The following is a 17,207-nucleotide window of genomic DNA, read 5'->3' as shown; positions in this document are numbered from 1 at the left end:
CTCCACCTCTCCTCCATCACTCCACCTCTCCACCATCACTCCACCTCTCCTCCATCACTCCACCTCTCCACCATCACTCCACCTCTCCTCCATCACTCCACCTCTCCTCCATCACTCCACCTCTCCTCCATCACTCCACCTCCCCTCCATCACTCCACCTCTCCTCCATCACTCCACCTCTCCTCCATCACTCCACCTCTCCTCCATCACTCCACCTCTCCTTCATGACTCTACCTCTCCTCCATCACTCCACCTCTCCACCATCACGCCACCTCTCCTCCATGACTCCACCTCTCCTCCATGACTCCACCTCTCCTCCATCACTCCACCTCTCCACCATCACTCCACCTCTCCACCATCACTCCACCTCTCCTCCATCACTCCACCTCTCCTCCATCACTCCACCTCTCCTCCATCACTCCACCTCTCCACCATCACTCCACCTCTCCACCATGACTCCACCTCTCCACCATCACTCCACCTCTCCTCCATCACTCCACCTCTCCACCATCACTCCACCTCTCCTCCATCACTCCACCTCTCCTCCATCACTCCACCTCCCCTCCATCACTCCACCTCTCCTCCATCACTCCACCTCTCCTCCATGACTCCACCTCTCCACCATCACTCCACCTCCCCTCCATCACTCCACCTCTCCTCCATGACTCCACCTCTCCACCATGACTCCGCCTCTCCTTCATGAAACCAGACAATTATTGCTGATACCTGTGAGACTCCTCAACCGGATCACCTCATTTTTTCCAATTATTTGACAGTTTTCTGCATCGTAAACGCGTCGGAGGACACGACGCGTCGAATATCTGTCGCCCATTTAATGTCACTGTCGCTTCTTTAACGTTAACGCAATAATAACGTCACGCTTTTGACTTTTAGAGAACACAATGTTCATCCAACGGACGACGTGTCATGTTAAAGCCAGGCACAAGGCCTGATAATGCTCCTGGCTTTGACATAGCACCTGCTAAACATCACGCTTTTTATGTTTACTTTTAATGTATTCATCTGGCTGATGAACATGTGTCTTCAAAGGACGACACGTGAAAATGAGCTGAAGCTACAATCTGGTACAGTCGCATCAAATGGTGACATTTATTTATGTTTAAACTGTACATGCTCCCTTTAGAATTAAAGATAATACAACAATGAAAAGGATGTGATTGACTGAGCGTGTGTATATATACATTATGGATCGATAACCATTCATTATCATGTTGTGGGTATCTGTAGACGGCGCTGTGGAGGCGGGGCTCGTAAATCTTCACACTGAGAGGCTCTGAAGTCGAGCTGCACGCACATGAATTATGCACACGTCGCTTTCCCCTTTTCACACCACGAGGGCCGTCCTGTAATATCAATATGTATTACTTTGATCTACGCGGGTGTGGTGTGTGTGTGTGTCTTTTGCCGGATTTTGGGGTTGGGTGCAGCGCGATCCGGTTGCCAGGTCGTGAACCAGAAGGGCTCTCAGCCTTATTAAGCCCGAGCAGCACTTAACTGTAAAAGCAACGAGAGCTCAATCAAGTTATTCATCCATTAATTCAGACGCTGGGGGGGGGGGGGGGACCCCGAGTGCTTAGTCACGGCTGATTAGACGCCGGGTGTGGATGCTCTCTGACAGCCCCCCCCCCCCCCCCCCGTCTGGAGAGGAAAACACTAAAACGGAGATGCTAGAGGTGGCGGCGATGATTACGATGACAGTGATTCAACTATTGATCTTTAAAACGACGGCCTGTTCGTCCAGTGATATGATATCGAGGAAAGGTCTCGTCTGAATTCTATTACGCTGCTTGTCTGCTGACATGTTGACATGCTGAGAGACGACATTTACCAAATGTATCTGTTGACATACAGTGGGCACGGAGAGCATTCAGACCACTTAAACATGTTCACTCTGTGTTTCATTGCAGCCATTCGCTGAAATCAAAAGAGTTCATTTTATTTCTCATTAATAAACACTCAGAAGTGAAAAAAAACTGAAATGTAGAAATGTTTGCAAATTTATTAAAAAAGAAAAACTGAATGAATATTTATGACCATGTGATATTTCAGTTTTTCTTTTTTATAAATATGCAAACATTTCTACATTTCATTTTTTCCTGTCAAGATGAGGTGCTGAGTTACATTAATGTGAAATAAAATGAACTTTTTTGATTTTAGCAAATGGCTGCAATGAAACAAAGAGTGAAACATTTAAAGGGGTCTGAATACTTTCCGTACCCACTGCATATATATATATATATATATATATATACGTTCATATTTTCCTCTCTGTCTCTCTCTCTGACTCCTGCACTCGATGTTTAAATATGAAACATATCGCCCTCGCCCGCGCTGTATTAAATAATTCAGTGGCTAACGGCGCCGCTGGCACTTCAGCGTTGCCTCCATTTAAAGCTCAGAAGAACAGCGCGGCGCATCGGGCGCCATGTGGTCGTTGAATAAGTAGCACCTGCCACCTCATTCTCAAAGAGAGAGAGAGAGAGAGAGATAAGACTCCATCAGAGTGCAGTGATCTGGCATTTAGAGATGTTACGACACCATTTCCCCCCCCCCATTTCCATAAAATATTATTAAAATCAATGAATGCCAATAGAGACGCCCTGATTGTTTTTGTTCTAGCAGCTGGTCAACAAACCTCCAGACTAACCCGTATTCACCAATTTCAATCATTCAGAAAGTCTAGATGTTATCCCTTTTTTTTTTATGGTCATCTATTTGCATAAAGACACACAATGTTTGAATCGCATGGGGCGTCGTGCTAGTTTGCACATGTGCGGAAGCGACCGGGCGTCGCATGCACGCAGCTTCTTATCAAAAATAAACTCCCAACATCTGTTATCTTTGTTTTTAGGTTGGACATGTTTAGAAGAGCTCAAGCTCGAAGAAATAGTTAAACTTTTTGGGAAATATCTGCTTTCTACTGGTGGTTTATTGATCCTGTAATAGAACTTGGCAAGAAGAGCAAAGCTGACTTTTGTCAAAAATTTTCAAAAGTGTATAGCAGCATTACTTATAATATTACGTTTTATTATTGGACATTACATCTTCATCTGGATGATGATTTAAATTGAAAAACATAGACACAAAACATCGTGGATTCATTGAGTGTTTCCTTTGGTAACTGAAGTCGTCATAAGAATATGATATATAATATGATATTTACCTGGCGGTGGGTCAGAGTGATGCAGCTCCTGACGACTGTACTGACTCCCGATATGATGAGTCAGCAGTTTATTTATACATCTCTTTCTATTTATAGATATATCTATATCTATAAACTGCTAACTCATAATTATATAACTCATATAATTTAAAGGACAACAAAGGACTCAAAATATATATATATATAAAATATGTGTAATTAAGTTATTATATATATATAGATGTATAAATATACATGTATATATGTATATATATATATATAAACTTCTAACTCATAATCATATGACTCATAATTTAAAGGACGACAAAGGACTCAAAATAGACATATAATATATGTAATTAAGTTCTTATATACATGTGTATATATATATATATATATATATATATATAAACTGCTAACTTATAATAATATAACTTATATAATTTAAAGGATGACAAAGGACTCAAAATATACATAACATATATGTAATTAAGTTCTTATATATATACATGTATATTATGTATATATATGTATATATGTATACTGGATGTATATTTATGTATGTATACATATATATATATATATGTATATACATGTATATTATTTATATATATGTATATATGTATATGTATGTATATTTATGTATATATATGGATACATATACATATATATATATGTATATACATGTATATATGTCATTGTCGTTCCTTTAAATTCTATTCACAGTAAAACACGTTGGCTTCTCAGGTGTTTATTTATTCCTGATTTAATATCAAACGTTATTTAGTTTAAATGTATTCCGGCCGGTGGAGCAGCTGCTGCTCTGTTGATCGCCGGCGGTCCAAAGAGCTCAAACACCGTCACTGTGGATGACAAACAGCCGGAGAATATTAAAATGTCACAGACGCATTGGAGAAAAGAAAAAGCTGCTGTGATTTGATTTGTGCTGACGGAGATCGATAAATATCTCACAAACATAACAATCTCCAAACGGAGACCACAGACGCCGAGCTGCCGCTTTCATTCTACATGTGAGTTTGCAGAGCGTGATTGGAAACGTGCACAGGGGACAGTTTGTTGAATTAAAGCTGTTGAACACACACACACACACACACACACACACACACACACACACACACACACACACACACACACTCACTTACTTTCTGCAATAATATATAATATATTTTATATTCAATAAGCTGGACATGGGGGGACAGAGCCCCTCCCTCTGGAACTCTCTCCCCAAACTCATCCGAGAGATGTACCCGCACATTCAAATCACACATTAAAAACTTTTAATGTGTGATTATTTGCTCTACGTTCTAATTGTTTACATTTATTGTTCGAGGGTAATTTTAATTATTTTAATTAGACAGATTTTAAGATGTTTTAATTATGTGATGTAAAGTGTCTTTGAGTACTTCGAAAAGCGCTATATAAGTTAAATAATGTTATATTATTATTAAATGACGCTTTTATCTAAGCAACTCACAATCATGTTACATTCATACACCTTCGCCGCAGCTACAGGGAGCAACTCAGGCTCAAGTGCCTTGCTCAAGGTCACATCGACTAGGGCGGGGATTAAACCGCCGACCCCCTGATTGAAAGACTGACCCGCTCACCACTGACCCACAGTCACCCCTATTGTTATCATTAACCCTGTAAAGACCGCTTCTTTCAGGATACCCCCCCCCCCCCCCTCACACACAAATTGAATCACCTATTTGAAGCTCCCTTCCCTCCTTCCCTCCTTCCCTCCTTCCCTCTGCACTTGCTTCCCACTCAGCGGCTGAGTGCAGAGACAACAGCGGCCCCGGGCCCACTCCGGTTAAACAGCCGGGTGGAGTGGAGTGGCTCGTGTTATCGCTGAGGGGCTGACGGCGAGTGTGTGTGTGCGTGTGTGTGTGAATGTGTGTGTGTGTGAGTGTGTGTTCAGTTTCAAAGTGGATAAACGGCGAGAGAGAGAGAGAGAGAGAGAGAGAGAGAGGTGTAATTGAGGACTCTCGTCGTTCTCTTCTCAACAGCAGTTACTCATGTGACATGTGACTCTATTTAAAAGTTGAATAAAGCCGCTGCAGTTTGAAAAGTTCTATTGTTTGTAACTGCAAACGTTTTTTAATTAATTGATTGATTCAGCTACAAGTTTATTTTTCTTCGTGCTTATTTGGGCAAACAGAGTATTTCCACTGTCATGATATGAGGAGATACAAAAGATGAAGATATCATAATCCTCCTCCTCCTCATCATCATGCTCCTCCTCCTCATAATCATCATCATAATCCTCCTCCTCCTCCTCATAACCATCATCATAATCCTCCTCCTCCTCCTCCTCCTCCTCCTCCAGGGACGGTCACACAGAGTATTTCCACCGTTATGATGGAGATATAAAAGATGAAGAAACTGTTTAGTGTCTGTTTGCATTGCAGCTACAGTATGAATATGAGACACTAATTAGACGATAATTCTTCTTATTTTGGACAAGTTCTGTTTAGATTTTATGTATGTATTGGACAAAATTAACAGGAAAAAAGTCTTTAATTTAAAATGTGTTCCTTACGAGGTTACAGAGTTTCTGTGTGTAGGTAACCTGAAATACGTTAAACATGTATTTAAGTACCACGGATGCTACATTCCTGTAGAATTTAATCAAATCATAAAAAACTAATCTGCATGTACAGTTATGTGACGGTTCAGTGGACCTGCAAGTATACGTGACACGTAACTACAGATACTGCTCCCCGTGCCCTTTTACGACAATGTTTGCCTCTATTCTTGTCGCTGATGAGTTTGGCTGCCATGGCAACGGGGCTGCAGAGAGAGAGGACTGATAATTAGCTGCTTCCTCATTCAGGCAGATTACGCAACGCATGAAGGAAATCACACAACACACTTTAATGATTGTTTCTTTTCTTCTTCTTCTTCAGATAACTTTCTCTCTGTCGCCACGTGGGGAACAACTCAGACGGTCTTCTTCTGAATCCGTACTCGGATGAAGAGCATCTCCTCTTCCTCGGGGCCGTTCACGAGAAAACAGTAAAAGTACTCAAGAGGAAAAAAGAACATCCCCCCTCTTCCCCTTTTTGACTCGACCCCGTGACCTTTCGGCCCTCGTCATGACCGGTCTGGCGGAGAAGCTCGGGAGGGTCCAGTGGCGCTCGTTGTGGAACGCCTTCGCGTCCCGCGTCCTCAGGACCAAACCCGTGGAGTCCATGTTGGACTCGTCCACGGCGGCGCCGGGCTCCAGCGCCCACGGCCCCCGGCTGGCGAGCGTCCTCTCCACCGTGGACCTGGTGTCGCTGGGCGTGGGCAGCTGCGTCGGCACGGGCATGTACGTGGTCTCCGGGCTGGTCGCCAAGGAGATGGCCGGCCCCGGGGTCATCGTGTCCTTCATCATCGCCGCCGTGGCCTCCATCCTGTCAGGTAGGGTCGAGGGCGAAGACGCGATGGCGTTAAGCCGTCAGAGAAAAGGCCCTCGGGGGGGAAGCCGAGCCGTAATGAGCCGATCCATATTCTAGAGGAGGATGCTCCAGGCTCATCACTGTGATGGACGCGTGGTTTCATCCTCCTCTTCCTCCTCCTCTTCCTCCTCCTCCTCCTCACAATCCTCCTCCTCTTCCTCATAATCATCATCATCCTCCTCCTCACAATCATCCTCCTCATTCTCCTCTTCCTACTCCTCCTCCTCCTTATCCTCCCCCTCCTTATAATCATCATCCTCCTCACAATCCTCCTCACAATCCTCCTCATAATCCTTCTCCTCGTCCTCCTCGTCCTCCTCCTCCTCTTCCTCCTCCTCCTCCTTGTCCTCCCCCTCCTTATAATCATCATCCTCCTCACAATCTTCCTCCTCCTCACAATCCTCCTCCTCCTCATAATCCTTCTCCTCCTCCTCGTCCTCCTCGTCCTCGTCCTCCTCTTCCTCCTCCTCCTCGTCCTCCTCGTCCTTGTCCTCCTCCTCCTCCTCCTCCTCCTTGTCCTCCCCCTCCTTATAATCATCATCCTCCTCCTCACAATCTTCCTCCTCCTCATAATCCTTCTCCTCCTCCTCCTCCTCCTCCTCGTCCTCGTCCTCCTCCTCCTCCTCCTCCTCCTCCTCCTCCTCCTCCTCCTCCTCCTCCTCCTCCTCCTCTGTCTAGCAGGGTTCGTATGGTCATGGAAAACCCTGGAAAATGTATGGGAATTTAAAATGTTTTTTTCCAGGCCTGGGAAAAAAATTACATTTCCCAGAGTTTTGGAAAACTAATGTAAAGTTGTTATATTGATATGAGTTTTAAATAATTAATATGCTTTTCAAAGAATAACGTTCAAAAATATAAGCAAGTGAACGCATCTCAACTATATACAAAATAAACTGAATTGAAAAATTGCATTGAACATGTTTATTTAATCAAACTATGATCTCTCATGCATTAGTACCATGTAAGGTTTTATACTGTAAGCTTCGGAATTCTCTTTTTTAGTTTAAATACGACATTTTATCGCTTTTTCATGTCTACATTGAGATAAAAAAAGAAAAGTTTGGTCATGGACATGTGGTTTAAAGTCCTGGACACCCATTGGTCACCGTGTGTGTGAACCCTGCTCCAGGAGTGTGTTACGCCGAGTTCGGCGTGCGCGTGCCCAAGACGACGGGCTCGGCCTACACCTACAGCTACGTGACGGTGGGCGAGTGCGTGGCGTTTTTCATCGGCTGGAACCTGATCCTGGAGTACCTGATCGGCACGGCGGCGGGGGCGTCGGCCCTCAGCAGCATGGCGGACTCGCTGGCCAATCACAGCATCAGCAACTTTATGATCACCCACATCGGAACGCTCCGGGGTTTGGGTGAGTTACGATTTTCTTTTCTCCCGATTTTTAAACTGGTAATTAAAGCGAGATTAATATGGGTCGGAGGTAATGTCTGACAAATGGAATATGGGATGCTTTTTGGAGCTCATTCTGTTTCATAAATGATAGTCAGCAAATTATATATAAAACAATTTTTGAGGGTTATAATTGTGATTGAAACATATTTATATGGAAGATGTATGTGGATATATATATATTATATACATAAAATATATCATATAATATATAACATATATATAATATATATATAATATATAATATAATATATAACATATACATATTATATTAATATTATATATATTATATTATACATTTAAATGTAGATTGTGAGCTAACAATTTAAATAAATGAGTATGAAAATGACCAAAATATACAAAATATCTATTATAAAACAAAATAGAAAAAAAGAATGTATAAAAAAAAAAATATTCTTTTAGCATTCTTCTGTTTTATATAACATATTTTATATGTATTTACTTGTATATATATACGTATATAAACATATACATATATACCTTTTCAGTCTTTCTGTTTTGTATATTATATAGAATAATGTTGTATTGTATTGCAGTGATTGACTAAATAAAATACACAACAACAACAACAAATAAAGATCAGCTAATTTTTCATTTTATGTTTTCCTGCTGGGGAAAAACATATTTAAATACCTTAGAAATTGCTGATTTATAAGCAAATGGAGAGCAGTTTATAGCAAATAGAAGGTGTTTCTATATTTTTAAAAAGAATTATATATTTATTTTGATTTGACAAATTCACAAGACAGGACTTTAAGGATACAATACAAAGGAAAAGGAGAAATAAAATGGTAAAGAACAACAAAAAACAGACCAAAAAATAGATACAAAATAATTAGAAAAACCACAGCAAGTAATACATAAGTACATCTCTAAGGTTACATCATCACATCAAGTCAGCATCGGTACCAGTGCTTTTAATGTGTTTCTATTAACAGGGGAGAATATGATCCCCGCATATCTTTTATTTTGACTGCAGTAGAATAATAATTGGAGCCATTAACTCCATTTTTCTCCACTTCTTCATTTATCTTATAAAATAAACTGTCGAGCAAAATCTCCAAAGAGACATTCAGCCAGGCGACCTTTAAGAGACCTTTCACTTCACTAGAGGGTCAGAGATATATGGTCCAGTTGATTGACAGCGTGGCCAATCCCTTGACCCAAAAGAAGCAGATTTAATTAAACTCTTCTTTGCCGTCGGTTTTCTTGCGTAAATCGACTTTATTTGATTGACAGTTCATGTTATATAAATGAAAGTAACGTCATATCTGGGATATGAGCCCAGATTTCCAGGTCATAGACCAAACCGCCTGCCAAAGTGGCGCAGCGCTATAATATGTGATGTGTGTGTGTGTGTGTGTGTGTCAGCGGTGTCCATCTGGGTGGCTCCGCCCTGACGGTCACTTCCTGTCAAAGAGGTGGTCGCGGTCACATGACAAGCAGCACGGAAACAACTTTTTTCCTGCTGTAGATCGACACCGCGGGGGGAAGAGTGGAATTTAACTAAAAATATGTGTCATTAGTGTGTGTGTGTGTGACCACCTGTGTTTATTTATAACCACTCTACTGGTGGAAGTAGAATTATTAATATTGTGATGCAGTGCATTCAATGTAATTCGTTAGTTTGGTTGACAGTTTACAAATAAGTTTTGTTGATGTTGCAAATATAAGTAAATATTACATGTTGGCAAGTCTGAGACAGATTTAACAAATTGTGAGAAGAAATCACCAAAATGTCGTTGCAAGATGAGCCGACGGCTTCTAAATATGATCCATGTCCGTGTTCACTGCTGGACACTGGAAAAATGACCCAGAAAATCAATAAACAAACAAAGAATACAAGGGTGTTTTTGTGTGTGAAAAGTCGTAAGAAAAGTTGTGAAAATCATCATGAAAATTTCATGAATAAGATGGAACGTTCAGGCCCGTCAGGATAAACGGACATCTTGGAAATTAGCACTAAAAGCAGAAATTTTTTTCACAACTAAAATATATTCAGGATGCATGTTGTATCTTATGCTAATAATTATTTATTAAGTTAATGAGGGCAACAAAACGCATAAAAAAAAGCTTTAAAAACAAGTTTTCATTGCTTTAAGTGCTTTAATTCCACAGGTCCCACTATAACATCTGCCCCCCCCCCACCGTAGGTAAAGGTGAGCAGTCGTACCCGGACCTGCTGGCGCTGCTCATCGCGCTGCTGGTGACGGTGATCGTGGCTCTGGGCGTCAAGAACTCGGTGGGCTTCAACAACGTGCTGAACGTCATCAACCTCGTCGTCTGGGTCTTCATGATGATCGCCGGGCTCTTCTTCGTCAACGGGGAGAACTGGGACGGTGGGAACTTCCTGCCCTTCGGCTGGTCGGGGGTACGCACACACACACACACACACACACACACACACACACACACACACACTGAGCCACACGTCTGTATTCCCCGTACGTCCGCTGTGTTCCAGGTGATGCAGGGTGCAGCCACCTGTTTCTACGCCTTCATCGGGTTTGACATCATCGCGACGACCGGCGAGGAGGCCAAGAGCCCCAACACCTCCATCCCCTACGCCATCACCGCCTCGCTCATCACCTGCCTCACCGCCTACGTCTCGGTGAGTTCTCACCTGGACGGCCACGGACGTGTGGCACAAATATGATGGATTATTGCTTCTTCTTTTTGCGTTTTGTTGGCTCTTCGTGGCTGATTTGAAGTTTTTTCTAAGGCGAGGTAACGAGGTGAGGTAACGAGGTGACTCACTCACTCCAACAGACTACACGTACAGTTTGTAAATCATGCAGCCACATAGTGAACATTAAATTGAGTCACTGAATTAAGAATAATCCAAAATTAGCAACCCAAAGTTTAATTTCCTATAGAACCAACACTCCATCCACTGATACATATATTCATGTCTTTATATATAAACATGTAGGAGACAGACAAATAATAATATATAAGGACAAAGATCATGACATTTTAGTTTACGACAACTCAGCTTTAAGATAATAAAAATAAAACATAAATCTGATAAAGCATTCTTTATATGTATGTATTATATATAATATATACATATATATATTATATATATAGTATATATATATATATTATATTAATATTATATTATATATTATACATTTCAATGTAGGGTGTGAATTAAAAATGTAAATAAATGAGTATGAAAATTACCAAAATATACACAATATATTTTATAAAACAAAAATAGTGCTAAAAGACTATATTTAAAAATAAATAATATTTAAAATATATGATTTTTTCTATTTTGTTTTGCAAAATATATTTGGTATATTTTGGTCATTTTCATACTTGTTTATTTCCATTTTTAACTCACAATCTACATTTAAATTAATAATTCTTCATCTTGACTCAACGAGTTCCTCCACCATGTTGAGAAGTGTGTGACACGAGGATGTAAAGAGCAAACAACAGCCCTTCGACCGTGTGTGGTCGTGTTTCTCACAACTCGTCTTCACATATTCAGGTCTCTACCGGATCTTTTGACTTGCTTGTTGCCATGGGTACAGTGGAGCAGCGGCCTATCAGGAGGGAGCAGTTCTTCCGACATCGCCCGGGGGACCAAAGCTCGCACCAACTTCAAAACTCTTCCGCTCGTCTCTGAACGCCTCGTCTTCCTCGTTCTTTCTCGCCCAGTTGCATGTGCTACAGTCTTTGTTCTCAGCTTCTCTTAACCTCCATCTTCCTTTGACCTCACTCTTTAGTCTAAGATCCAAGGTTACTTTAACAATCGAGCACATGTCACACGCTCTCTGGTTGGTTTAAAAACACCCAAATCACCTGAATGAGACCTTCCCTCGCCGCTTCCTCCTCTGGCAGTTGTTCCTGGTTGAATTTCCTCACATCCATCCTAATAAGCGTCCGTTATTATATCATATTCTCTCCAGATGGCGAAGAGGTCGGTGCTGCTGGGAATCCCTCCTTCACGGTGGGGAGTAACACGAATGTGCGAGCTGAAAATGAGCTGACGGCGAGCTGAAAAGGGCATTTGAATGCAGCGTGAAACCAGGATTTAATTTAGGATTCCCCTTGAGATCGGACAAAGGGTTAAAGGAGGAACATTTTCTATACATCTTCCATATATATAGATTTATATATCTATATATCTTCCTCTTCGTGAGGGTTTTCTTTTTTTTAACTCTTTTTTTCCTGCAATCTGTTCATGCAAAGGCCTCGCTACTGCAGCACAGTATCCGTAACAGATGGCCCTGCATGATTACACACATGTACACACACACACGTACACACATTCGCACACAGAGGGAGGGGAGCGTGACCAATGAACGCTCTGCATGTGATGCGGTCTGTGAAGCTATAGGATGGAGCTCAGAGCCCCGTTGAGGAGCTTTTCTGGAGCTTTTCATCACATCACATGATCTTCGTCGGCAGAGGGAGGAGGCCCAGTTCTGCTCACTTCTTGTCCTTTTTAAAAGCTGAAGGTCAAAGTTCATTTTCTGACCCTGAAGGAATTCTCAACAAGGTCCATTCGGTAGCTTTTCTGGAGCCTTCAATCATATCAGACGATATTATTTAGCTCTCTTTGATGCTTTCTTATGTTATTTAAAAGAAAAAATATAATATTCTATTGAAAACTAGAAAGTAATGACCCACATTGTTTTTTATATACAACGACTGTAGATGCCAAATTCTACACATAGTTGTTTTATATGAAGCTACATAAATATATATATTTTTACCTTTGAAAATTAACGAAATTACATTTGTTGAGTACCTCTTCGCGACATAAATTGTGCAGTACCTCAGTCTGAACACCAGGGTTATCTTGTCTAAACGTGTACATTGCAAACGAAGGAAATACATCTTTATTAACATACAAACCCGCTCTCTCCCACCGGCTCCCCTCCAGGTTTCGGTGATCCTGACTCTGATGGTGCCGTTCAACGAGATCGACGCCGACGCCCCGCTCATGCAGATGTTCGCCGTGCACGGCTGCATGTTCGCCAAGTACATCGTGGCGGTGGGCTCCATCGCCGGACTCACCGTGTCCCTGCTGGGGTCCCTGTTCCCCATGCCCCGGGTCATCTACGCCATGGCGGGGGACGGCCTGATGTTTAAGTCAGTCCACGCAAGTTATTCAATCTAAATGGCGTGCGCAAGCTCAATCAGCTCATGTGTGTGTGTGTGTGTTTAGGTTCCTGGCCAACGTGTCTTCCTACACAGAGACCCCCGCTGTGGCCTGCGTGGTGTCGGGCTTCCTGGCTGCCCTGCTGTCCCTCCTGGTGAGCCTCCGAGACCTCATAGAGATGATGTCTATAGGAACCCTGCTGGCCTACACCCTGGTGAGTCGAGAAGGATGGATATAATATATATATATATACAGGACTGTCTCAGAAAATTAGAATATTGTGATAAAGTTCTTTATTTTCTGTAATGCAATTAATAATCAGCAATATTAAAAGAATAAAAGGCTTGCAATATTTCAGTTGATTTGTAATGAATCCAGAATGCATGACATTTTTGTTTTTTTAATTGCATTACAGAAAATAAAGAACTTTATCACAATATTCTAATTTTCTGAGACAGTCCTGTATATATATATGTGTATTTATTTTTTAGTTATGTACCCCCCCTGTGAAATATTTTTCAAGAGTACCCCCTGACTAGTGCAAAGAATTTTGGGTTTGAAAAAAATATGTAATACTAAGCATTTTGCATATAATATCTAATATATATTATTCAGTTTATGAATTTACACTAATATTTTAAAGATTTTTTTAAAATTGATGCTCATTTTAAATATGTTTAAAACAAATCTCACGTACCCCCTAGAGGGCCTTCACATACCCCCTAGAGGGCCTTCCTGTACCCCCATGGGTCCACGTACCCCCACTTGAGAACCACTGATGTAGACCATATGTGTTTACATGCAGGGTGCCTCGAAGTTACTATATTTAGCTCAATGTGTTAAAGAGATTTATTCTGAGACATGTAGAAAAATAAATCAATTCCTTCCATAAGATAAAACGTTTTCAATTCTTCTGCATAGCAACAGGGATCCTGGGAAAAGATAATCCCAAAATACCAATAAAGCCACCTGAAGATGCCTGAAGGAAATTCTGAAAACACAAAGCGCCATATGCTCAGTGACGTCAGAAGAAGTCAAGAAAATAATAAATACGGATACTAAGAAAAGCAAAGAGGTCTTTCTGTTATGAAAATATAAAAAATAATAATTTGTATAACTCTTTTTAAGGTAATCAAAGACACTTTAAATGTTATATTTATACACCGTAGACACAGCTACAGGGAGACATTCTGGAGTAAGTGTCTTGCTCAAGGACACACCCACTAGCCGACAACAACAAACCGCCAACCCCCCAATTGGAAGACGCACCCGCTAACCTCTGACCCCACAGTCACCCCGATATATCTTGTTTACCCCCCCTCCTGGTCTGCAGGTGAGCCTGTGTGTCCTCCTGCTGCGCTACCAACCCGAGGGCGACATCCACGGCTTCGTGAACTTCCTGTCCGAGGAGCAGAGCAACAAGAGGAAGAAGGAGGGCGTTCTGGCCGAGTGCGAGAAAGACGCCTGCTCGCCGACCAGCGAAGCCGACGAGTACGGCGGTCCGGCCACCAACACCTGCGGGACCAAGAACCTGCCGTCGCTAGGCGACAACGAGATGCTGATCGGCAAACCGGACGCGACCTGCTACGCCGCCAGCCACCCCAACTACGGCACCGTGGATATGACCTCCGGCATCGAGGCGGAGGAGTCGGAGGGCGGGCTCTCCTGGCGGCTGAAGAAGCTCATTGGACCGCACTACTACACCTTGAGGATCCGATTGGGCCTCCCGGGAAAGATGGACAGGCCAACGCCCGCCACGGGGAAAACCGTGACCGTGTGCGTGCTGCTCCTCTTCATCTCCGACTTCGCGTTCTGCTCCTTCATCATTTTTGGTGAGCAGGCGTGGAAACCCATTTACACACAAGTTTGGGGTCCAAAAACTTAGAAATGTCCTTATTTTTCTAAGTAATGCTGTTTTTATCAATGAAGATAGCATTAAATTAATCATAAACACACTCTCTACATAGTTAATGTGGTTATTACACAATTACTATTCTCTGGTGTTTAATGAAGTCTCTACATAGGTGTATAGAGGCCCATCTCCAGTGTTCTAATGGTACATTGTGTTATCGCCTTAGAAGACCAACGGAGGGTTAGAAAACCCTTGAAAACCCTTTCTATGTGAGCGCAGCTGAAAACAGTTATGCTGGTGAGAGAAGCTATAAAACTGGCCTTCCTTTGAGCCACAAGTTTGAAGAAAACAATCAATATTTCAAATAAGAATCATTATTTCTAACCTTATGAAGGTCTTGACTATATATTTTTTTCATTTTAAATTCATTTGATAAATAAAAGTGTGAGTTTTCATGGAAAACACCAAATTGATCTCAATCTTTTTAACGGTAGCGTATTTACCGTAAAATGCAACCAGAACTGAATTGTTTCCTTTATTCTTTTGCGTGTGTTTCCTCAGGAGCGAGCAGTATCGGGGAGGGTCGCTGGTGGGCTCTGCTGCTGTTGATCTTCTTCGTGGTCTTCCTCGCCCTGCTGGTCGTCGTCATCCTCCAGCAGCCGGAAAATCCCAAGAGGCTGCCCTACATGGCGCCCTGCGTGCCCTTCGTACCCGCCTCCGCCATGCTGGTCAACGTCTACCTCATGCTCAAACTGTCCGCCATCACGTGGATACGATTCTCTATCTGGTGCTTTGTGGGTAAGCCACCGCCTCCACGGAACGGAGAGCTAGGCCTTAAGTTTAGAGATATTTTAAGACGGGTATTTGCGTCATTACTGTTATCCTTCAAAGTTATTCATTTAGAGTCAAATCTGATGTTTTGGAATGAGCGGGAAACCAGGATTTGCTTGAGGATTCCCCTTGAGATCGGACAAAGGGTTACAGGAGGAAAATTATCTATATATTATCATATATCTTCCTCTGTATATATACATATATTATCTATATATCTTCCTCTATATATTTAAATAAAATATATTTTTGAATTATCCATATTCTATATATCTTCCTCTATATATATATTTATCTATATATCTTCCTATATATCATCTATATATCTTCCTCTATATATATAAAATATATATATGTATATATAGAATATATATTTATCTATATATCTGCCTCTATATATATACATATATATCTTGCTCTATAGATATAATATTTGTATCTATATATAAATATATACATATATATATATATCTTCCTCTAATTTTTTTCTTTATTTCCTGCCTCCGTCGTATTTATTTTGTCTCTGTGTGAGTAAATGTGCTGAGCACGTTTATCTCACCAATTTGTGAATTCTTTATAGTTTTTATTGCTCATATAAAGACAGAACGAGTGTCTGGCGGAGCTGTTTTTGTTCGTTCACGCCGGTGGGCATCTGGATATTTTTGTATATTTCCTGTGAGTAGTATTCTTCTGACTCAAGACGACAGAGAGTTTACTCCTTCTAAGTGCTTCTAAATGCACGTCTGAAGCTCTTGAAATAGTCGGCTCTGTGTGGTGAGTTTGTCGGTGCTGATATTTCTTTACTCCGCCCTCAAGGTGTGATCATCTACTTTGGCTACGGCATGTGGCACAGCAAGCTGGAGATCACGGCCCGAGAGAACGAGGTGCACGCCTCCACCTACCAGCGCTACGACCAGGGCGTGGACGAGGGCTTCTGCGGCTTCGACGACGACTTCTACCCGCCCACTGCCACCGCCGCGGCAGCCGCGCGGCAGGGGGGCTCGGGAGGAGACGCCCCGCCTCCCGAGGCCGAACCCGAGAGCGTCGGGGCGCCGCCGAAAGGCGGAGGAGGAGGCCGGACCGCCGGCAATCACGGCCTCGCCGAGGAGGATCCCATGGATTTCTAAAGGGACTGACTCTGTGTTACCATGAATGTACTGCCTTGTGTCTGCTGCCTGGGGGGAATGGGGAGGGGGAGTAGTGTGTGTGTGCGTGTGTGTGTGTGCGTGTGTGTGTGTGTGCGTGCGCGTGCGTGTGTGTGTGCATGCCTGCATGTGTGTGTGTGTACCCGTCTGTTCGGCTAACCCTTGGGCTAGATGGTTTCAGTCGCCTCACAGCAACAAGGTCGGCGCC

General features: G+C 42.3%; 1 protein-coding gene across 1 annotated transcript in view; it reads left to right on the top strand.

Moving 5' to 3' along the window:
- The window catches only part of slc7a14a (solute carrier family 7 member 14a), a 24,230-nt gene extending 7,143 nt beyond the window's left edge, over positions 1 to 17,087 (top strand). The window contains exons 2-10 of the mRNA XM_056426536.1: positions 6,094 to 6,589; positions 7,757 to 7,993; positions 10,206 to 10,423; positions 10,517 to 10,663; positions 12,953 to 13,161; positions 13,238 to 13,385; positions 14,505 to 15,003; positions 15,585 to 15,821; positions 16,671 to 17,087. Of these exons, the coding sequence (XP_056282511.1) occupies positions 6,283 to 6,589; positions 7,757 to 7,993; positions 10,206 to 10,423; positions 10,517 to 10,663; positions 12,953 to 13,161; positions 13,238 to 13,385; positions 14,505 to 15,003; positions 15,585 to 15,821; positions 16,671 to 16,981 (2,313 nt within the window). The 5' untranslated portion in view covers positions 6,094 to 6,282 and the 3' untranslated portion in view covers positions 16,982 to 17,087. The remainder of the gene's footprint in view (positions 1 to 6,093; positions 6,590 to 7,756; positions 7,994 to 10,205; positions 10,424 to 10,516; positions 10,664 to 12,952; positions 13,162 to 13,237; positions 13,386 to 14,504; positions 15,004 to 15,584; positions 15,822 to 16,670) is intronic.
- Positions 17,088 to 17,207: the final 120 nt, after the last annotated feature.

The sequence above is a fragment of the Pseudoliparis swirei genome, chromosome 11 (assembly GCF_029220125.1).
Source record: "Pseudoliparis swirei isolate HS2019 ecotype Mariana Trench chromosome 11, NWPU_hadal_v1, whole genome shotgun sequence".
Taxonomy (NCBI): domain Eukaryota; kingdom Metazoa; phylum Chordata; class Actinopteri; order Perciformes; family Liparidae; genus Pseudoliparis; species Pseudoliparis swirei.
The sequence above is the reverse complement of the archived record's forward strand: the minus strand, read 5'-3'. Positions and strand labels throughout refer to the sequence as shown.